Source organism: Tenrec ecaudatus, chromosome 14 (genome assembly GCF_050624435.1).
Source record: "Tenrec ecaudatus isolate mTenEca1 chromosome 14, mTenEca1.hap1, whole genome shotgun sequence".
NCBI classification, from domain to species: Eukaryota; Metazoa; Chordata; class Mammalia; order Afrosoricida; family Tenrecidae; genus Tenrec; species Tenrec ecaudatus.
In genome coordinates this window covers 119,846,595-119,861,226 of record NC_134543.1, presented here as the reverse complement: position 1 = coordinate 119,861,226, position 14,632 = coordinate 119,846,595, and the positions used below count along the sequence as shown (strand labels likewise).

The following is a 14,632-nucleotide window of genomic DNA, read 5'->3' as shown; positions in this document are numbered from 1 at the left end:
TTGTTGAGATTCCACCCTCATATCTAGTCCTCACAAGATGAGGGAACAGAAATAATACTCAGGTGAGTTTTCATTTCCTATCCCCACTTCCAATCTTCATTTCTTCTTCGCCACTCTGTCTAGCCCTGAGCTTTGGGAAGGTGGCCCCAGGGCTGCATCTCCCAGCCTCCCTTGCAGACTGGTTTCTGGTCAGGCATGATCTCTGGGAGGCACCAGCAGGAGGTGGTGGCAGAGAGGAGGCGGGCAGGAAGAGAGAAAGGTTTTCTGTCCCCTCCTGGGTCTGGAGCCTGCTGTGGCCCCCATGACCCTGCTTTGAGGACTGCTGCTGTTAGCAGGCCCTTCCCAGGCCCCAGGGCTCCTCTACATGCTTCTCCAGGCTCCTTGTGACTTGCTGTGGGTTCCCTTCACGCCACTCACTCTTCTGGTAGGAGTCCTGCCCGTGTCGGACCTGACGCAGGCCAGTGGAGACCCAGACGATACGGTGACAGTTATATCAATGAATGATAGACAAGGTCTGGAGGTGAGATGCATCTAAGGCCACCCAGCCAGTGAGAAGCAGAAGGTGTCTGTCTGGTTCCAAAAGACCCCTCCACGCCCTCCCGAGGTTTTAGGTCTGCAAGTTCGACCTGCTCTTCGGAGTCAGCAGCAAACACACACTCCTGAAGCAAGGCTGCCAGTAAAGTTGGCCTGGAAGACAAAATGCTGGATGGTTCGCACCCCCCACCCCCAGCACACTCCCCCCACTCCTCAACCACAGTGATCTCAGCCGCTGAACAGCAGGCTCCGCCCTTCCGTCCTCAGAAATCAGAATGCAGCTAAAGTGTCATGGCCCTGCCCTGGAGGTGGGTTTTTGAATTCCCTTTTTCTTTAAATTGGGAATAGGTAAAGCCAGATTTTCGGCGCTGAGATGCTATGGTCTGCAGTTCTGAGGGGAGCCGTCTCCCTCAGCCCTCATGATGGGTGAGCATTCCCTGTCCCTCCGCAGCACCAGCCTGGGGTGGGGTCCACGCAGGGAGCCAGAGCCTGCAGGGGCTTCAGCCAGGAGGGGGCCCAGTGCTCATACTCCTGAAGGAGCCTGCACAGAGGGCTGAAGAACCTTCTGGAAAAACTGCCTTTCAGCCACATTGGTTGCAGATCCTGCATTTTCTGTATAAGGGAAATCACTATTTTTTCACCCCAGAGAAATCTTGAGGTGAAATTATCGTTTTCAACTACGAAAAAGCCTTTGATACTAAGAATTGATTGTCCTACCATTTTTTCATGACCCCTTTCCCTTTTTTAAAAAAAGACAATTTGCATATGGTGTCCCCCCTCTAGGACAACGATGCTCTTACAAAGATAACCGGGAAAAGTGTGAGTAATTTTGCTCACTTCACCTTGTGACATGTTTAATTAGGATTTTAAAAAATGATTTGGAGGAAAATGCTTTGATCTTCTGACGGCAAAGAGGCTGGCACGACACGTCCCCCAGTCTGGCAGGAGAAATTATTTCCAGTCTTAAGAGATAAAAAGCATGCACCAGTCCATTAACCCTGATTGAGATGAGCAAGCAAGCTCAGTTTGTGGGGAGGCTTCTCACCAGATGGGGCTCCTGACCCCCAAAGACTCTGGCTGCTCATCCTGTGTGGAGGCCACCTGAGCCTTCTTAGAAAGGAAAATAAAATCAATTCCTTTCAGAAGGCAACCGCTGTGAGCATAGGATTGTGGAATTTATGAAAGGAGAATATTTCAGGATTGTGGAATTTATGAAAGGAGAATATTTCGTCTCTGTTTCTCCCCACCTCCCATCCCTCCTTTTATCTCTGGGAGAAAATGACTTGGAATCATTAGCTATTGGCTCTGGGGAGGTGGGATATTGTGACTCTATTTGCAAACATTATAGAGGCCTTTTTTTTCTTTTTCCCCTGGGTTATTGATTTTCTGTCCTGAGGCAACAACAGCTTGCTCCTCCCTCTGAAATGCCTCACATTGGGCACCAGGAAAGGAAGCTGAAGGTCAAGGCTCCTGAGGGGTTCAGAGATGGCACTCTGGGGAAGCGTGTGCCCGGCAGTCAGTGCTGGCCGGGCTGGCCCACAGGGGAAAGAAAATGTGGTCGAATTTAGTAAGGTCACCAGTGCTTGCAAGGCGCCTCCTGAGGAGGCAGGGGGCAGGATTTTGGAAACCTACGTCTGTGCATCCGGGTTTATTTGGGTCATTGCCCTCGAGCTGGCCCACAGAGCCCCCTCCAGGTGCCATCCTCATGTGAGCAGGGGGTTCTTGACTTTTCTGTTGGTAGGTGGTTGTGAACTGGTTAGGGGTGGGGAGGGGTTAGGGACTGGGGGGCGGGCACAGTGGGTGGGAGACCGAGGAGTGTTGTGTGTGTAGATGAGTGTGCATATGAGGGATCAGGACTGGTGTGTGTGTGTGTGTGTGTGTGTCTGTAGGGGTACGGAGTATCATGCATCTGAGAGGAGTAAGCGTGTTTTTTTGTGTGTGTGAAGGAAAGAATGTGTCATGTGTGCGTGTGCGTGTGTGTGGGGGGGTGGGGGCATCACTTGCGTGTGGAAAGGGTGAAGAGTGCCGTGTTTCGTGTGTCTTAGGGCTTGGGGGTGTTGTGCTGTGAGTGTTGTGTTGTGGATGTCTGTGTGAGAGGTAAGGAGTGTTGGGGCCGTGTGTCTGAGGAGTAAGGGTGTGATGTTGTGTGTGTATGTGTGTGGGGGGGGCTGTTAAGGAGTGTGTGTTGGTTGGCCCCTCTTTGTGTCCAAGGCTGTATGTGCTCCAGAAGAGCCCCCAAGTGAGAACGACCTATAATCCAGTTCTCTCCCAGCCATCTACTGCCACTGCTGTGTTAAACCAATTAGAGCCTCAGGAACCTCCCTTTTCTCATCTGCCAAGCGGGGGTTGTTGTGAGGTGTGAAGTGATTGTGCACACAGGTACATGGTAGGGACCCACTGCTGCCAGTTTCTTTCCTAGGCGCTGCACGGAGGGGGCCAAGGCTGGAGAGTCACTTGTTTCCGTGGTTCCTCCCTTGTGTGGCCATGCCTGCCCACGCCCCTCACTTCTTGGCCATGGAAACTGAGGCCCACACCAATCTTATCACTGGATGGTCCCTCCCAGGACCCCAGACAGGCTCCCCGGAGCAGTGGGAACAACTGTCTGCTGGCCAGGACAGGCCCCGAGCGAAGGAGGAATGCACAGGAAAGGCAAGAAGAGCGGAAGAAAGGAGTGTGGAAAGAGGAGGGGCCTGCAGCCAGGGGTGGCCCATGTGGGTTGAAGGGAGGGGACACTTGGAGAAGGAGCTGCGAAGACCCTGGGTGGAACCTTGTGCTTGTGAACTAGGCACATACTAGAGACCTTGTGCGCCATTGCCGAAGGTTGAAAACAGTCTATGAGCGACTTCAAAGAGGTGGTCAGAAAAGGCCATTATCTTTCCATTCGCTTCGAATTTAAGCCCTTGCAAGAAGGATCCTGATCAAAAGAGGGTAAAAAGGAGGGACAGAATTTCAATTTCTCACATCATCTAGACTTTCTGGAGTCATTAAGGCTGCATGACCATCCCCCCACCCTCAAGCTATTGCTCTGGGATCATCTTTGAACCAATCAATCCCCCAAACCAAGCTCGCTGCCCTCTCCAGTCAGCCCTGATTCACAGCGGTTTAGTTTAACCAGTAAAGAGCGTGTGCCTTGAGCCTTGTGCTTTAAAATGACTACCTGGAATCAGACTGACCTTAGCAAGTGGCAAGGTCAGACAGGAGTTGGGGGTGGGGGCTTATGGCAACAGGGAAGGAGCAACTCTGTAGAGGGTGCTGCACAACATGTACAGGTAGAAATGGTTTCGTCACTGTCTATTTTCAACAACAATAAAGCACAAAGCTTAATTAGAATAAAAAACAAAAAGCCTGTGCGACCTTGGGAAGATCATTAACCTCTCCAAATCTCAATTTATTTATTGGGCAATTAAGCGTCCTCTCTCTCTTGCCCTCTTCCTCCGCCTGTAAGGCTTACAGGGGATCATTTATTCAACACAGTCAGCTGGGTTCCCGGATGCATGTGTGAACCCTCCATAAGGGTCACTCCCCCCTCTCCCTCTGCTGCCTCATCTGAAAAATGGGGGGAACTTCCTCTCCCCCAGATGGCAGTGAGGTTTAAGTGAGAGAAGGCGCTTGCTAAACAGTATTTACTGAAAACAGGTGAGTTTTCCTACTCCCCTGTCCCTTCAAATGGACTCCCCAACGGGTAAAGGTTCCTATTGAGAAAGTGGGTGATAAATCGCCTCATTTCTAGCTGAGACGGTTCCCAGGTCTCTGCGGGCCGCCGCTGTCCTGGCGGTGTACACCCAGAGCTGCGGTTGGTCGTAGAAAATAGATCCTTGGATGGTTTTGTCCAGTGATCATGGGAGCCAGAGGAACTGCAGGCAAGTTAGTCATTCTTGTGGGAGCCACAGTGGGGAGGCGATGTTTACTGTGCCCGACTAAACTCTGCACCAAAATACAGAGCAGAACTAGACGTCTTCGAAAAAACGCAGATATTGTGGCTTCTCTGTGTACCAGAATCGGGCATGTCTCTTTTTTGGAAGATCCGCAGGCATGGATCAAAATGCCAGGAGGAGGCTGATGAGACAAGCCAGGGACATGGCGTCCGCGAGGGGGTGGAGAGCGATGCTGGTGGCGTGGCGGTGGCGGCATAGATGATAGGCTCCAATCAGCACCCCCCCTCCCCTCCCAGTGCTTTCTGTGACACCACAGAAGAAACATCCGATTCCTGCGCTCTGCGGCACGCTGGGAGAGTGCTAGCCTGTCTGAGAAGCTCAAGTTCTGGTTTGATTTGGTTTAATGTTTAAACAACTTAAACCTGAACTTAAATAGCCACCTATGGTTAGAGGCGGACGCATGGGGCAACCTAATGTGGTACAGATTGCCGCCCCCATCAAAAGGCACTTCCAAACAGGTGCGTGGTATCATTTCTGTCCATACCCGGATGTGAGGACTGACAGATGGCTACTCCCTGGCAGTGAGGGACAAAAGTAGAATTTGGGGGCCATTGGAAGGGGCCCGAGGGACCAGCTGCTGACAGTTTATTGTACTGAGCTGGCTTCCCTGGTACGACAAGGCTGGAAGCTAAGCCACTAGTATTTCTAATTCCAGCAGCGTCACTCATGGTTTCAGGGGAGCTTCCAGACTCAGACAGACTAGTCAGAAAGGCCTGGCCACCTGCTTCTGAGAATTGGTCAATGGAAATCTTATGGGTTGCAACATAATATTGTCCATTACCATTCTGGAAGGGGAGCCCCAGGAAGGTGCTCAGAATTCCCAGGAGCAGCGACTAGAGGGTAGATTTTACCAGTGATTGGGATGCTGGCTCAGGACAGGGAGGTGTCTTTCTCTCTGTGTGCACAGCGCCCTGGGCCGTGCCCATCTATCTTTGATCAGTCAGGCATGATAACCCTTTGCCCCATCTGGGGACTCCATTTTGAATATTTAGCAATAAGGTACCCATGTAAGGTGCTGGGGATCATGGTCTCCAGATGCAAATATCTGAGTGGTCATAATCAAACAGCAAACATACCAGATTCCTTCTTGCAGCACTGGAGAGTGTGTGCCAGGAAGCCAAACCCAAACCCTCATTGCCATCAACTTGGGGTAGAACTGCCCCTGTGGGTTTTCCAGAATGTAACCCTTGAAGGAATAGAGTCTCATCTTTCTCCCATGGAGGGGGCTGGTAGTTTCAAACCACTGACCTTGTGGTTAGCAGCCCACTGTGTAACCACAATGCCGCCAAAGCTCCTTGTGCTGTGAAACAGTAAGATGCTAAGCCACTCCTGAGATCTTCTAAGCATCTGGCAGAAATGCGCATGGCCACAGATGCCACCTTGCTCCTCCCAGGAGGACCCGGGCTTTACTGAAAGGGTCTTTTTGCTAGCCTCAGCTCAAGACTGGGCCAGGCCCTTCCTCAGTACTCCCGCTCAACCCAGAGAGCGGCAGGGGCTCCTGTCTGCCTGGAGGCTCACAGTCCTGTTGGAAAACACTAGAAACAGAACCGAGGGTCGGCGAAGGTTCAGCAGGACCACAGTGCCCTGTAAGGTCGGCTGAGCAAAGCCTCAGGTAAAGGAGAAGCGAGAAGCCGCAAGCCCCAGCCGGAACGCAGGGCTTTCCTGGCTGCCTGGAGAGCAGGTGAGAGACCTGGTTCTGGTCTGGGTTTGGAAACGCCCCTGGGACCTTGTACAGTGGGTGCCGGGCCGCTGGGATCATTGCTCTTGACTCTCAGCCTATCAAATTCTAGGAAAAGGCCTGCAGAGAGCCCAGCCCATGCACACTTCCCGAATTGATTAAGGTTTCTGCACCTACCCCTTGGCATCAAGGGGGCCACATTCTTGGGAAAGGAGAGCCCGTGTCCACATCGCTGTCTGGATCCTGCCCTTTCAGAAAGGCCTGTCGTAGTGGAGGGTGTGGAACCTGGAGTACTCAGGAGGGGAGCCCAGGGACCCTCAGAACCTTCCAGAGAGATGACTGCATCCTGCCCCTGGGAAAGCTTCCAGGCACTCACCTCTGAACGGGGACTGGGCTCGAGTCACGAGGTAGAACCTCCGGGCCCTTCTCGGCTGGTCCTGGCGGACGTGGTAGCCCAGCAGGTTGCAGCCGCCCTTCCTGCAGCTCAGGCACAGGCCCTGGCTGAAGGCGTCCATGCTGCTGCACCGGTAGGCCGTGCTCTGCATGCGGCCGTGTAGCAAGGAGTCAATGAAGAGGTGCACGGACCGCTCGTGGGAACACTTTATGGTCTGCGAGATGGCTGCAACACAAAAGGCAAGGCGGGCTTCAGTGCTCCTGAGCCTCAGATACCCGCCACCCAAAGGTCCTCATGGGTCTGAGGCCACAGCAAAGGAAAACGAGCAAGCAAGCGAATACAAACCAGTTCCTGGCGAGTGTGTGCCCCTTCATGGGACCCCCATGGATTTCAGAGCAGAAGGGCACCCTGGAGGACTTTTCATGGGGGTGATCGTTTGGAAGTAGATTGCCAGGCCTTTATTCTGAGGTGATTTGGGATAGATTCAAACCAGTGTTAGCAGCTGGGCACACGACCGTCTGTCTGTACCACTGAGACCCCCACAGAAGATCCAACTCCACTCAACTCACTCTGGCGAGTAGATGCTGACTCACGGCAACCCCTTAGAGCAGGGCGGAACGATCCCCGTAAGTTTCCAAGACGGCGACTCTTTACGGGAGTAGAAAGCCGGGCCATTCTCCCGAGGACTTGGAGCAGTTTTGAACTGCTGGCCTTGAGAAGCAGGGCTCCTCATTGAAGATTAGCGATAGCAAATTGGAATCAAGGAGTGGGTCAATGGGTTGACACACTGGTGGCGGAGGGGGGCTCATAACTGATTGAAACGGAAAGAAAGCGTCGTCCATCTGGGGTCGTGTAGCGTAGAAGCCTCATCCCGGCCACCCCTGGGGATTTTCGTGCATGTTTTCATTGTTGGTGCCGGTGAGTTGGTTCCGACAATGTACAACAGACCAAAACACTACCTTGTCCTGGGTCGCCCTCACAGGGGAGCTCATGTGTTCATAGGAACCCTGAAATGTTCAGAACACATCAGACTATATTCACCGCCTTCCTTAAGAAAGCGGGGTGTAATTCACCCGAGGCGTGACTTTCTCTCTCTAGAAGAGAAACACACATAAACGTGGATACCTTGTGGGTGGAGCGGCTTGTGTGGGATGTCTCTTTCCTTCCTACAGAAAGAAACACAGCCCCCCCCCCCCCCCCCCGACAGCACCTTAAGAATCCAAACCAACGTCACTGTCGCGGGGTCGATTCTGACACTATTGGACAGAGTAGAACTGCCCCTTTAAGTTTGTGGAAGCCAAGCCCCCAAACCAAATTCACTGTATGGATTGCACTGAAGGACAGGGTAGAGCTGCCCCTTTGAGTTTCAAAGACTGTAACGCTTTATGGGAATAGAAAGCCCTGTCTTTCTCCCGTGGAGTGGCTGATGGTTTCTGACCTTGCAGACCCCAGCCCAACATGTAACCACTATGCCCCCAGAACTACTTTGTGGGAGCACGCTGCCTCATTTTCTCCCTCAGAGAAGCTGGTGGATTTGAACTGCTAATCTTGTGGTTAGTGGTCCAAGATTTAAGCCATGCCACCAAGGCATATGGCATCCTAAGGATCAGGGAAAAGCTGATCTCTCACATTTACCTTCTGTTCAAAGCAGGCATTACACCCCTCAGGTAACTGGCTTGTAAAACCAGTGTGAGTGGATTTGTAAGGATTTGGCCCAGAGTATGAATGGGCCTCACCTAACAGCAAACTAATGAGGCTTATCTATTATGTTATCTATTATGGATTTTTGAGACTTAACAAACAAAAAACCTCTCTAGGCCTTAGTCTAAATTTTAATTACTCTATCAACCACAGCTCAACCTCTCTTTAAGGAATGTTGAAGAGCCACCCCCAAGATCTGTAAAGTACCAAAAGTGATGGTAGAGCATCCGTATTCTGGCCTGAACCTGAAGGCTAGAGGCCAAGATGAGTCACAGCAGAGTGTAGCCCACGGTGGCTACAGATGTTTGTTGAACATCTGCTGTGAGGCAAAAGTTAAGCCAAATGCCTTGCCTGCAGCCTCTCATTTGGTCTCAGCTCAGCCCTGCAAGGCAGCTCTAATAAACGTGTAAGCTGAGCTTCAAAGCCATTCACTAGCTCACCCAGCTTCACAGAGTCAGGAGATTTGGATTAAAAAAAAAGTTTTTTTAAAAGATCATTTTATTGGGGGCTCTTACAGCTCTTATAATAATTCTTACATCAATCGTATCAAGCATATTTGTACATATGCTGCCATCATCATTTTCCAAACATTTACGTTTTGTTTGAGTCTTTGGTATAACTCCCCCCCGCTCCTTCCACCTCCATGAACTCTTGATAAATTATAAACTATTATTATTTTCATATCTTACACCGACTACTGTCTCCTATCACCCACGTTTCTGTTCTTTGTCCCCCTCAAGGGGGCAGGGGCGGTTATGTGTTGATCATTTTGATTGGTTCCCCCTTCTTCCCCTTCTCCCCCACCTTCCCTCTCCCCTGACCAGCGGGTTTTGAGAATGGCAAAGCCGTTATGAATCAGTGATGGTTAATATTCTTACATGCACGCTTCCGTACTAGGATGGGTTGCCTGTTGCTGTCACGCGGGAAGCTGCCACTAACTTAGGTAACTGGCATGTAAAACCAGTATGAGTGGATTTGTAAGGACTTGGCCCAGAGTATGAATGGGCCTCACCTAACAGCAAACTAATGAGGCTTATCTATTATGGATTTTTGAGACTTAACAAACAAAAAAACATTCATGATGGCCGGGTTTCAGCAGGGCTTTCTGACTAAGGCACAGTAGGAAGAGAGGCCTGGTGAGCTACTTCGGAAAAACAGTCATCGAAAACCTGATGGGTCCTCATAGAACCTTGTCTGACTTGCTTGCTTTGGGGGGGTCACCAGGAAGGAAACCACACTAAGCAGGACATCATGTTTGGGGACAGAGAGGACCGACGAGGGCGTCGGAGTTCTTGGGGGCCAGATGGACTGGCTCAGCAGCAGCAATGATGGACTCTGCTATGCCGCGTTGGGAGGTGATGCAGACCTGCCATCACTGCATCTGTGATACACAGGTCCCAGGAGCAAAGTGGCAATTCTGTTCAGGTATGGTTGGGGGAACCCCCAGAATACAACCACTTTCAAACAGAAGGATGAGGGAAACCAAAAAGCTCACCAGGGATGGGTGAGCCGAATGACAATGTGTGGTCCCATCACGCTGAAGTTTAACACCAAGGAGCAAGTGGCGGCTGTTGGGCAGATGCATCTGACAGGCAGAGGTGCTCAATGCCAGCCCAAGGAGGGCTGACCTGCCAGGAACCTGCTGGTCATGGGAGGGACTGTGACCTGAGAGAGCTGTAAGGGATGATAAGGGGAAGTTCCCAGAAGGCTCTCTCAGGCGTGGGCGGGTGGAAGGCTGGGAGTCCAGCCAAAACCAGATAATGTCAATCTTTGAAGGTCAGCCTGGTGTGTGAGGGGTGAGAGTGATGATGTCATCGCAAGAGTGTGTTCTCAGCTCACTTTGGGCCGAGTGGGGTTAGAAGGCGGTGTGCGGGGGCTGGCGGCCTCCAGTTGGCTCGGAGTGCGTTGGCATGTTTTCCCTGGGGTGGTATCTAGTAGATTCTGAGAAATTTGGAGGGCCTGCGGAATGTGCGGTTTCTACCGACATTTGCTTGCTTCATCCTGCGCCACCACCCATGTTCATATTAATATTTTCAGTTTGGGACTTATGAGAAGTGGGATCACAACCCAGGTAATGCCAAATCCAATTTCTGCCAAAGGTAAAGCATGCAACCAGGGCCTGCTGGAAGCTCAACTCCAAATTCCAGGAATCACGGCGATAAAGTATAGGATCAGCCGATGGACCTTCGGGGCGAAGGTGGGAGGCTGGGTGTGTTCCCGCTCTTGTGAGGTCAAGGATCGAGTCTGGTGGTCTCCTTGCCATAGAGTTGAGGCTGAATCATAGTGAACCCACAGGGCAGAGTAGAACTGTGGGTTTCCGAGACTAATTCTTTACAGGAGTAGAAAGCCTCCTCTTTCTCCGGCAGAGCAGCTGGTGGTTTTGAACGGTTGACTCTGTGGTTAGTAGTCCACCACGTAACCGCTACAACATCAGGGCTCCACAAGGCTCAGGTAGCCCTGATCTATGATTAAGTGGATTTTCATGCTTCCTTGAATAGAGAAAACTCTTGAATGAGGAATAAATAGGGCGCCAGAATTCAATGTTCAGAAGGACTCAGACCCGTGGGGAGTCGCTGGGACGAGCAAACGGTTCAAGTGTTTGGACTGCTAGCCGAGAGTTTGGAAGTGTCCCCTGATGACCAGCACTGGGTTCTGATCACCCTCAGGACACAGTCTCCTCTGAGCCTTTGACACCTGGGCTCCAAGGGGCCCTGGCTCTGGGGCAAGTTCTGAAGCTTGGACTTCTAGACCATTTCTTATCTCTGCTCACCTCACTCCATAAGCAGGGGGGAAAAAAAGTGGATATTTGGAGGCTACCCAGAGGTGCCTTGGAATAAAGGTCTGGCTATCTACTACTTATAATAAAAAGCCCAGCCATAAACCCTGTGGAGCATAGTTCTGCTCTGACATACATGGGGTGATCGTGAGTTGAGATTGACTCAATACGAAGGGCGTGGTTTGTTTGTTTTTTTAGCACCCAGGGAGAGTTTGTTTGGGTCCACTGCTTGTGGGAGGAAGCACATCCTGATGGTGGCTCTTGGCCACTGTCCTCAGGGCCTGGGCTCCCAAGAACTCTGCCAGGGGCCAGCCCTGACCCACTCCTACAAGGCCTCTCTCTGAGTGGCCTTGCTGCCCTTCGCCCAACTCTTCCCCTCTGGGTGGGTAGATGCCAGTGGTCCCACAGAAGTGTGGCCAGTGAGGTTGGCTCCTCCTCTCTCACCATTCAAGCCGTGCGTGGCAAGGTGTTTGTAGAGCTCCAGGAAGTGGCAGCCCGGCTGGAAGGAGCCGCCATTGGGGTAGAAGTCGTAGTGCGCCACGGGCTGCTTGATGCCCACACTCAGGCCCACGTGCTCCTGAGTAAAGGTATGGATGGCGTCCACAAAACTGGCGTCATCTGGGGAAAGTCGGTCACTGGGGGGCGTTCCCTCAAACAAAGGGCCCGCGGCATCCAGGCCTAAGAGTAGAGCAAGGGCAAGGTTAGGGAGGACATGGGGAGGAGAGGAGAAAGGCACGTGCGGCTTTTTGATGTTACACATCGATGAACTGGCAGGTAGAAGAGACACATATGCCCTAATTTCTCTGCAGCACATCTGGCCAGGACCCTTCTCACAGCAAAAAGACAGTCCTTCCCGGTGCTGGCAAGTACACGTCGGCTGGAGAGCAATTAGGGGAAGGAGAAGGGGTTGGAGACTCTCCCCTGGTTGAAGCAAGGTTCAGGGGGGCATGCTGGACTTTTTGGAGCAAGGCAAGGAGAAAGTACTTTCTGGGTTATTTTCAAGGGCATCTGTTCACATAGCGAAAAGAAAACAAAACAAAGCAAGCAAGCAAACACACACACACACACAACAACAACAAGGTGTCATCATTAGAAGTAGTTCTCACCATCTAGCAAAGAAATGCCTGTACCTCTTTCCAGGAGTAGAAAGCCTCATCTTTCTCCCGTGGTGCAGTTTGAGGAGGTGGTCTTGACCCGCTCACCCTGTGGCTAGCAGCCCGATTGTAAGCACTATGTCCCCATGCCTCCTTCTAGAACAGTGATCACCAAAGCTAGGCCTGCCCTTGGGGGTTTTACTGTAACTCTTTATGGGAGCAGGAAGCCTCATCTTTCCCCCACAGAGCGTCTTGTGGTTTCGAACTGCTGACTCTGTGGGGAGCAGTCCAACAGGTAACACATTGGGCTGTGATCCGAAAGGTCAGCAGTTCGAAACCACCAGGAGCTCTGTGGGAGAAAGATGGGGCTATCTAGTCCCGTAGATAGCTAGTATTGGAAACTCCAAGGGGGCAGTTCTCCCTTGTCCTATGAATCAGCCTCGATTTGAGGGCAGTGAGTAATAGTGAGTATCAGAGAAACTTGATCTGTCTGCATGTGGCCAGTCTGGTTTTCCAAAACAAACGGACTTTTCTCTGGCGCACACTCCGCTTCAATGGAATGTCCAGAGCAGCCTCGGCAGATCCCTAAGCAACATGGACTGCTCTACGCCCTGCGCCTCAAGTGACAGAAGGGTGTGCAGGAGGTAAGCAGCCCTGTCGGCTGACTCCTGCTGGGTAGCATGTTGTCACTCATGGTTTTCTCTGGAAGACACTTTGATGTCCTGCGGCAGCCCGGGCTCCCGGCTCCACTGGGGGTGAAGAGGTCTCTTGTCACCAGCGGCCATCAACAGGGACAAGCAAGTGCTTTCTCGCCCTGACTTGTCCCTTTCTTCATCGTGCTGCTGTCCACAGCGAGGCTAGCCCACTTGCTGCCTCTGCCTGCGGGGCCCTGGAGCTCCCTGGGCTTAAGCCCTCTGCCATTCTGGCTCCGGCTGGGCTCTGGTTCCCAGCACTGGCCTCGCTGGCTTCTGAAAAGCGTGGAGGGGAGGCTTGCTTGCTCAGCCTGAGACCCTTGAGGGTTAAATCAGTGAGGCCAAATGCTGAGCTGTGCACCAGGCCTCAGCAGCATCCAACAAGATGGGCTGGTTGCGGGCAGGCATAAGGACGCTGACAGGCTGTCTTAATAAGCAACCCAGTTAGTTTAACAGTCTGGCACGATCTCTCTCCCTTTTTGCATGAAACGAAATCTCTTTTATGAAGTAACAGTAATAATAGATACTTTGTGTGCATGTGTGTGTTTAATATTCTTACTTGGTAAAAACCGTTTTCTCCCAAATTTTCTTGGCATTGGCATCGCCTGAGCAAGTCTGCTTTGGCCTGAGGGGGCCCTGATGGAGGCGTAGGAGTTTGGTAGGTGGACGAGGGGTTAGTGGACTGGTGAGAGGACCAAAGACCTCGATGGGTGTCTGTGAAGTAGTGATGTAGCAGGGGCATTGAAGCCCAGCCTTACTGGGTGGGCGAGGTCGGAGGAGAAGCTGGCGAGGCCTGGGGGCCTTGTCCTTACCTGCTGGGCGTTATCCTGGGGGTATCAGGAGGCCTTCAGCCAGGGAATTGGCCCCCCAGGAGTGGCATGTCTGGAGGGGCTTTCTGTCACCTCTCCTGTATCCTGGGCAACAAAAGCCATTTCTGGAGAATGTGGGGTGTGGGGGGCTCAGGGTGAAGCTCTTGTTTCTGTGTACCCCTACCACCACCTCCACCCCAGAGGAGGACCTGTGGGTGTGTTTCTCGGCTGAGGCAGTCACGTGGCAGACGGGATGCAGCAAACGCAGGACTTCGATTCCTGAGTCCCCAGCTTAAAACTCGGGGTGGGATAAAACCCAGAGGAATCATTTTGGCTTCCCAAGCATCCTGAGCGCCCACATTTTAGGCCCTGTATGGAGTGTCTGAGAGAGATTGCTCTGTGAGCAGAGGCAGTAGGAGTTCAAGGTTGTTATGTGCTCGAATCGTCTCCGATGGGCATCTCCTGCCACCACTGTATCTGAAATGCGGGCCCGCAGCCCCTCCGTGAACTTCAGTGCAGCACAAAGGAAGTGGGGGGTGTTTTCATTTCGAGAGTGTTGGGGGAAGCCGGCCCTGGCTCCACGCCCCCGTGCAAGGATGGAGATCACAATTTGTTAGTTCTCAGGCACGGTTACCTGTTATTCTCCCAATCTTGTGCGCTCCGCCGATGGAACTGCCGGCAAATCCTGACACGTGTGCGCCCAGGCTGTACCCAATTAGGTGAACATTGCTTCGGGAAAATTGCACCGATTCCTGGAAGACAGCAGCAAGGTGATTGCAGGCAGACAAGAGCTGCCTGGATGAAATCCTTTTGTGGGTACAGCTTGTCTGGGCACCTCCCCTGCTCGTGGGCGCCTGATGGAAAGGAGGCACCTCATTCTGTATCCAATCTGTACCTGGTCTCTCTCCTCTCTTCCTCCCTCTCTCCTCCCTGGCCAGGCTCGAAGGTTCAGCTACCTGGGACCCTACCTGGCAGCAACTGCATTACCTGACTTCCTGCCTGTTCCCCATCTTAATCCC

At 52.2% G+C, this 14,632-nt stretch overlaps 1 protein-coding gene and 1 non-coding gene across 2 annotated transcripts in view; one reads left to right on the top strand and one right to left on the bottom strand.

Annotated features, from left to right (window-relative positions):
• LIPC (lipase C, hepatic type) overlaps window positions 1-14,632 on the bottom strand; it is a 35,058-nt gene that overhangs the window by 16,031 nt on the left and 4,395 nt on the right. Inside the window, exons 4-6 of the mRNA XM_075532310.1 lie at window positions 14,248-14,365; window positions 11,463-11,696; window positions 6,524-6,766 (exon numbers count right to left, since the gene is read on the bottom strand). Coding sequence (XP_075388425.1) covers window positions 6,524-6,766; window positions 11,463-11,696; window positions 14,248-14,365 — 595 coding nt within the window. The remainder of the gene's footprint in view (window positions 1-6,523; window positions 6,767-11,462; window positions 11,697-14,247; window positions 14,366-14,632) is intronic.
• LOC142427186 (small nucleolar RNA SNORD88) lies at window positions 10,868-10,954 on the top strand. Its single transcript, XR_012779998.1, has one exon. It is a non-coding gene; the product is annotated as a small nucleolar RNA SNORD88 (small nucleolar RNA).